Source organism: Cibotium barometz, chromosome 52 (assembly GCF_041138505.1).
Source record: "Cibotium barometz isolate CiBa-2024 chromosome 52, ASM4113850v1, whole genome shotgun sequence".
In the NCBI taxonomy this organism is placed as follows: Eukaryota; Viridiplantae; Streptophyta; class Polypodiopsida; order Cyatheales; family Cibotiaceae; genus Cibotium; species Cibotium barometz.
In genome coordinates this window covers 32,622,965-32,630,985 of record NC_141097.1, presented here as the reverse complement: position 1 = coordinate 32,630,985, position 8,021 = coordinate 32,622,965, and the positions used below count along the sequence as shown (strand labels likewise).

Sequence of the window (8,021 nt, the reverse complement as noted above, 5' to 3'; positions counted from 1 at the left end):
TAAAATAGGAACTTAGAATAACCATTCAAAAGCCTTTAGGGAAAAAAAGACTGTTATATATTCCTATTTTCCCGTTTTCCCCTTGAGAAACCAACCAAATTGGTCTAGAGATGCCTTAAGGAAAGGCTACATGTCTATAACATAGGTTACACCGGACATTAATACAATTTTGCGATAAAATCTCTTAAAGGGTACCATTTCCCCAACGTGTGAGCAAATTGTTGCATGCTACACGTGAGAGACTGAGACACGCTACTCCTGATTGACTATAGACAGTGTGGAACTTGCAGTAGTTGAAGGATTGCAAAGTTATACCTTGTCACCGAGTTGTGGCTGTGTTGAGCTTTTGGATTTTCTTATATAAAGGTCGAGTGATGAAGGCAAGGAGAACATCCAGTGCCAAGCCCATGAGCAGGACACCGGCAAGGACGATGAAAGTGAGGCGATAACACTTGGAACCATAGCATGTGAGGCTGGAATCCTCCCTTAGAAAAGGGGCTGGCCAAATGGTTTTGCGATAATAATCCGGACTAATTGGGACTAGGAGGCTTTGTTGACGGAGGGCCTCTCTGTCGTAGAGAATTCCGGCAAGAAGGTCGGAGAAGAGGAGAGATCCAACTAGGAGGACGGTCATGGAGATGTTGTAGTTGCTGCCGAACTGCTTGAGGCCGTAGAACTCCGACACCATGGGGATCATCACCGCCATTTGAAAGCCGTAGCAGAAGCCCATTACCACCGTGCCCACGTAGAGTGAGCGTTGCGAGCCCTCGCTCAACCATAGCAGCACGACGATCATGGGCAGCTTTGTGGCCACCATCCATACAGACCTCGGCACCCCTGCCTTCCTGCACACCACCCCCCATAATTCCTTAGGGCCTTGCATTGCAAAGTATGGATCATCGGGAAAGAGCAAAATAACTGTTTTATGAAATGAAATGATGCTCTGTTTATAGCTGCTGTTAAGGAGGCCTTAAAATCTGGTCTTCAAAGGCACTGTTGAACCAGAGATGCCAAGTTAGATATCTTTGTGCTTTGGTCAATCCTGGCAAGGATTAACTCCCTCGAGGCTCCTCCTTTCCCCTTTTTTTGCCGATGCAAAGTTGATCACCTCCCTCCCCTTTTCTGTGTGATTACTAGGTTTTGGAGTACTCCACCAACTTCTTATGCTCTTGATTACTAGGTTTTTGAGTACTTCATCAACTTCATATCCTCTGGGGTTGGGGAGTGAAAGCACTGTGCAAAAATTGAACGCAAAGCTTTTAACTCATTGTAAAGAAAATGCAAGAAAGAGATTAGGGTTAGGAGAAAAGATCCACTCAAGTAAAGTACCACACATATGCACTCAATAGGAGTACCACCATAGCCAAGAGCTTGGGCTCAAGATTTGTATTAATGTTTGTAAAGAGGTAATTGTCTATGTCCCTTAATTCACTTATATAGGCCCATGGTGTGTTCACATGGCCTTATGGTCCATTATATATTTGCATGTAGGAGCGCCCATGGCTAATTATCCAATCAATATGTCCCCCCTTCATTACAAACCATCCCCACCTGAATGTAAAATTAGTGATTTATATTGGATTCCAAAATCAAGTGACAAAAGTGTAGGGGAGACATGTACAAACAGTAACTAAACTTGGGCATAATGATGTAAATATGTGAAAAGTTCTGCCAAATATCAAATATGGAAACTGAGACAATGAAACGTAGCCATGAAACAAGCCTCAAGGGGATTTATCGGAGATGAACACAGAGTTTAAAAAACAAGGATATCCGTACACAATGGGCTAGTTTCAAAAAAATCAATGTATTTTCAATAATAATTTTAACAATTGAAATGAAGAGTGTGTGTACATTGTATAGATAAATACGATTTCAAAACCTCTGATTGTAATTTGTAAAAGTATTTTTACTATTGTCCATAACAAAATATAGCGAGGAGTAGATTTTTGGTTCAGTCAAAGCTTCTTTGTGGTGGTTAATCATCATAGGATCTAATTGTGGAGGAAATTCTTTTTATTAGTTATAATTTTTACTTTGATTATTTTGAGATTTCTTTTGAATATATTTTTATTAGTCTTTATTTTGAGAAGTTCATTTAAAAATATGTAAGTATATTATGTGAATTCACTAGAATGAGTTTTGAGAAGTTCATTCAAAAATATGTAAGTATATTATGTGAATTCACTAGAATGAGTTTTGTAATTTATAATTATGTGATAAGTTTAGAAAATATTCTTATATAAGGGGATATTTTTATAGATTTTGAAAAATTATTATGTGATAAATTTAGAAAATATGCTTATATAAGGGGATATTTTTATAGATTTTGAAAAAAACATTGTAAGTTTGTATAGAAAAAAGGACCAGTTCAAATTCTCAAACTTCACAGAAAAGGGATTTTTAAAGTATCCCTTGAACCATGTATATAGGTTTTCTATAGAGTGAAACCCCCCAAGAACTTTAGCATTTATTGCCTGTGTAAGTACAGTTATTTTTTGAAGTGACAAAGGTTATGTTTTTTGAAGGTTAAAAGAGAGTTTGACACTTAAAAATAAATTGTGATTTTTTTATTTAAGATTGTGCAAATGTTAGTTTGCTGGAGAGACTCAAAGGAGAAAATAGACTTTTAAATTTTTGAAAAAAAAGGGTAGTATACCTAGGCTAGATAGACCTAGGCCTTGGAATACCTATGCAGTAGGCTTTTATCCGGGGGTGTACTTTTCCCAAAGTAAAAGCACTGAAATTTGGAATGGGAGAAGAAGAATTCATGTAAATGAAAAAGGAGAGAGGAAGGAAAGCCTCTAAGTTATAATAAGGTGTGGGGGCCTAGCAAGCTTACGAAGGTCTTAGGTCCATAGGAATATATGAAGCTTGGTCATGGGCTTTATGTGAGGCCTTTATTATGATCTTCCATAAGGCCTAATGGAAGGAAAGGATAAGGCATTTTTATAGTGTCTTTCCCTTTCCCACAATTTTTCCAATAGCTAAGAGGCCTTTCTACATCTCAATTATTTTGGTCTTGCTTAATGTAAGACATTTTGAGGAGTGATTTCTTGGTTCAAAAAAAACTTCTTTTGGTCAAATCATCATGGGACCTGACACTGAAGAAAAATAAAGTCTTTCCAATAGCTAAGAGGCCTTTCCACATCTTAATTATTTTGGTCTTGCTTAATGTAAGACATTGTGAGGAGTGATTTCTTGGTTCATAAAAAGCTTCTTTTGGTCATTCATCATGGGATCTAATAGTGAAGGAAATTCGAATGGTTAAGAGGTATTCCTACAACTTCATTTGTTTGGCCCTACTTAATGCAAGACTTTGTGAGTTCAGTCAAAGCTTCTTTTGGTCAATCATCATAGGATCTAACAACATATGAAATTTAATGTGTTTTTTGTTTTCAAAGATTTTTAGATGTATTTTGATTAGCATTTATTACTTGCATAAGTACACCCATAGTTAACGATAAGTTCATCAAGCAAAGAAATATTTTGTAATTTTTGTTTTTGAAAAAAACAAGGTTTTATAATCTGTGTAAGTTTACCCTTGTTCAAATCAGTATTTTCAACTTATTTTTTGTGGGGTGGTGGTTTGTTGTTTTGGAGGGTGGAATGAGTTTACATGGACATGCACCGTTCTACAAAAGCAACTTGTTTTTTTTCCCGTGTGGTGTGTGGAGCACTGCTCAGAAAGAAAACGAAAAACTTACTGTATTTTGACAGCTGGAATTATGAAAAAATGATATTTTTTATTGCCATTATTTTAAGGATTCATTTAGTTGAGGAGTTGCCTTTATTTTGATTGGTTGGATTTCTTTTATATAAAAAATCGAGCAGGTTTTGGCATTACAACAAGTTCCTTACCTGAGGAAATGTTCGGAAACGAGGCCGGAGAGGATGCGACCAGAGAAGCCTCCAATGCTGAACAGCGCGGTGAATAGGGTGACGTTGTCGAAGCCCATGGCCTCCCCAATCTGGCCCAAGTTGTTGCTGAACGCAATGCCCGCACCGCCGGAGCAAAGGCAAGAAATGTAAAATACCCAAAAATCCACACTCCTTAACACTTGCAATGTGGATCTGTTCTCGCCCACCTCCGACACGGGAGTCCCACACGAGGCACGCCTCACAAAACCCTCCATACATCCTGCACCCTTGGGTTTTGCACGTACTGTTGGCGGAGCTGTCTCTTCTCCTCCTCCTCCTCCTATCTCTTCAGCTGTTAAAGAAATATCACTCGTTTCTAGCAATGGTTCTTTGGCTTCTACTAATGCATCTGCTTTTTGTAACCCTCCATGTCGTTGGTTTTTGCACTGGTTGGCCTGCCCTTATTTTCATCCACACTAGATGCGTTGCTTTGTATCTTCTTCATCAACTTCTTGAAGAAATCAACCCAAGGGTTGAAGTCCATCATGCCGAGAATGGGCACCACGATCGGGGAAATGAGGAGCAAGGAGAGAAACCCTGCATAGAGTCGCTTTGTGATGAAGGTACTACTTGTAGAGAAGATATCGACCAAGACGATGTAGAGGGCAAGGCCGGAGGCGAATGCATGGAACCAGAAGATGCTTTTCCGCTCCTCTTTCTCTTCTTGTGGGGAATTGGCGAGGGGGACCGGGCGCAAGAAGGGTGCTGCCATGATGCAGACGGCGGAAGGGGTAACTGTAAGTATGAGGAGGAAACTAGAAGAGGTTCCCCAGAAGAGGAAGTCGCAGAAGGCCGAGAAGATGGCGGCGCTAAGACCCAAGTAGGCCTTCAACAGCCCTATGACTGGGCCCCTGTTGTTTGCGGGGGAAGTTCCTCACGCACACCAGGAGAACCGCAGTGTTGTACCAGGCCACACTGTTCTCCCCCAAAGCACACGCTATGAATATCTGCACAAGAGTGTCAAGAAACATAATTACGTCCTTCTTTGATCTACCATCTATACGTGTGTGTATCAGGAAAGACATGACTAGTCGACTGATTCACCCCAACCTGCTTGAACAACCTTCTCCTCCTCATCAGAAACCTCCAAATTCGTAAAACTCTTTCTTAAAATACTATACAGAAGAGAATATGGAAAAAAAAGTATGTTGGCTTACAAGAACTTTGAGCATTTAATTAGAGCATCAAAGAAGAAGCCATTGATAGTCAAGCTAGAATCCCTAAGTTCCTTTTTTCTAGGCATCAGGATGTAGTAGTATTACTCGTGCAAGAAATCAAAGCAAAGGACAATGTGTGAGAAAGAACGATCGTAGAAAGCAATGCCTTGAGTTTCATACGTTTTTAAAAAGAAAGAAAATATAATTTACAAATTAAATTGCAAATTTATCATCTTTTTGAAAGATGACATAGTTATTCCTTTCTTTTTTTAGTTTATATATTTTTGTGTGTGTATATATATGTAAATGTACATGTATATACATGCATATATATCCTTTAAAAAAATAATAATTTAATTGCAAGTATTGCAGGTAGCTTTAATCAATGAGTAGTGTAGTGGATCATTAGCCAATGCACACACATGAATACACAAACTCATGAGCATAGTGTGAAAACGTACACATACACATCTATATATATAATGTATATGTACATATATATATCATTTAAAAAAATTGTAAGTTAAATTGCAAGTATTACAGGTAGCTTCAGTTAATGAGTAGTATAATATATGCACATGCGTGAATAGGCGGCAAACTCATAAGCATAGTGTGAAAATGTACACAGACATGCACGTGCATACACACACACACACATGCATATATATGCACATATGTATGTATGTATGTTTATATATATATGTATGTTATATACATATGTACATATATGTATATATATATATATATATATATACATATATATGTATGTACATGTATATGTATATATATATATATGTATATATACTACATATGTATACACACACACGTGTACACACACATATACATACACATATACCTATATATTCATTTAAAAAATTTTGTAAGTTCAATTGCAAGTATTACATGTAGCTTTAATTGATAAGTAGTGTAGTCAATGCACATGTGTGAATATACAAACTCATGAGCATAGTTTGAAAATGTACGTGCACACACACACACATGCATTATATATTCATATATGTATGTATGTGTATGTATATATGTATATGTGTGTATATATATAAAAATATATGCATGTATGTATATATATATATGTGTGTGTATGTGTGTATATGCATGTATGTATATATATATATGTGTGTGTGTGTGTATGTGTGTGTATGTATATATATATATGTGTGTGTGTGTATGTGTGTGTATGTATATCTACATATCTATGTATATATATATGTAAATATATATACATACATATATATGCATATATGCTCTTTTATCATCTTGATGTCACATGATACATACATACATAGATACATATATATATATATATATATAGTCCTCATATCAATCTTGATCGAAGACAACAAGGTTTGGAGAAAACATGGGTTCACTTCATCCCGATGCCAGCTGAATTCTTTGAAAAATCAACCTCATACCAAAGGGCGAATGCCTCCTTTACTTTTTTTTCAAGAAGAGTTATAATAACTGGATAAAAATATGAAGAAAATGTTTGTTCAAGATTAACTTCTGTTCCTCAACCATGATGAGAAACATTTACGCAATGTTCACTCAAAAGAGTTTTTCAAACACTCCTCAACGATCCAAATTTCAACCCAAAAAAAAAAAACACACAGAGAGAACGCCCTTAAGCTATTATTGTGATTAGTTTTATTTAGGTGCGCCCACTTCCCCAATTGCCAGGTCGCACAAAGAGAAGAATTGTGTTACCGTCCAGTAAGGGGGAGGGTTGATGATGCCACTAACAACCAGCCACTGAGTCCCAAAGCCAATGAAGCCAAGTGTGGATCCAACGAGCAGGACCGCCCACGGGGCCAAGTGGTCGCTGGCCACTCCGGCGACTATGCCGAGGGCCTTACCCAAATCCTTGCCAACGCTTAACGTGTTGAGCTGCACCTGGTTGATGTTTAGGGCCGACTTCAAGGCGCCCGAGTAGTTGGACAGTGTGTAATTGCTGCCCGAGATCGCCATCACCCAAATGGCCATCAGGAAGCCCACCCATCTGTAGAACCGCATTCTGTGTGGACCTTCTCTTTGCTCACAACAATAATTACCTTCCTAACTTGTTTTTTTGCAAACGGGCTGGTCGAAATGCCAAGCTTTCTAAAATTGCTGCTAAGGGTTCATCATAATAAACGCAGACACTGCTGCTGTCGTGTTGAATCTGGCTTGCTACTCTACACAGATACATACTGAAAATATGGTAAGTATCCATCGTCTTGCGCTGAACGGTTGCACATGTTGGTATGAATAGAAAGAATTTGTTCGCCTGTGCGTGTCGTCAGGTTGGCGGCCCAAGTGGACGGCCTTCTTAACAACAGTTTTCCTTTTCGCTTTTTGGCCTAATTAATTGCACGGTTAGCTTAATGGATGGCCATCTTCAAGAGAGTTTTCCTTTTCACCTTTTGGTGTAAGTCTGAAGTTTGATTGACTTTTTGGTGAAAGTATGAAGTTTGAGTGACGCTTGGGAGATTGGCCCATCTCATCGGGCTCCACCGTTTTTTTAAATCAATAATAATTATATATATTACCACAAAAATTGAACTTTACAAAGCATTTTTTTAATTTATAACCTCCTGAAATGCACTACTCAACTTTACAAGTCATTTTTATTCTCATTAGTAGTACAACCACGAGGGGACTGTTTTTCTATTATTCCCCCTTTCTGGGACCAAATCTTCATAGTAGGTCTGGTTCCCACATGATTTTCTATAAATGCAACAAAAGTGTGATCAACTTGCTTTGTTTTCCGGTACCACCTTTGAGTTTTTGGTCCAAATTTAGGTGGTCTTTTCTTCTCATCCCAACTCCTCACTTGCATCATACAATTCAGCATTAAGACTTACTCCTAGTATGTAAGACTTACTCCTAGTATGTTTGAAGCTCCACCAACCTGGATAGGGATCAATTGATATTCTTTTGCAGCTT

At 38.0% G+C, this 8,021-nt stretch overlaps 1 protein-coding gene across 1 annotated transcript; it reads right to left on the bottom strand.

The window, feature by feature from the left end:
- Positions 1-290: 290 nt before the first annotated feature.
- Positions 291-7,145, bottom strand: LOC147609068 (protein NUCLEAR FUSION DEFECTIVE 4-like). Its single transcript, XM_086788710.1, has 5 exons — positions 6,804-7,145; positions 4,804-4,868; positions 4,388-4,730; positions 3,862-4,316; positions 291-845 (listed from the first exon to the last, which is right to left on the bottom strand). Exons 1-5 carry the CDS (start codon positions 7,107-7,109, stop codon positions 320-322), a joined length of 1,695 nt encoding a protein of 564 aa, XP_086644836.1. The 5' UTR covers positions 7,110-7,145; the 3' UTR covers positions 291-319.
- Positions 7,146-8,021: the final 876 nt, after the last annotated feature.

Bases quoted from the DNA above. Each gene is read 5' to 3' on its own strand.
- LOC147609068 (XM_086788710.1), bottom strand. From the start codon at position 7,109: ATGCGGTTCTACAGATGGGTGGGCTTCCTGATGGCCATTTGGGTGATG. The intron at 4,731-4,803 runs GTGCGTGAGGAA...CTTGGGTCTTAG, and splicing joins AACACTGCGGTTCTCCTGGT to CGCCGCCATCTTCTCGGCCT. The intron at 4,317-4,387 runs GTTGATTTCTTC...AAATAAGGGCAG, and splicing joins TGATGGACTTCAACCCTTGG to GCCAACCAGTGCAAAAACCA.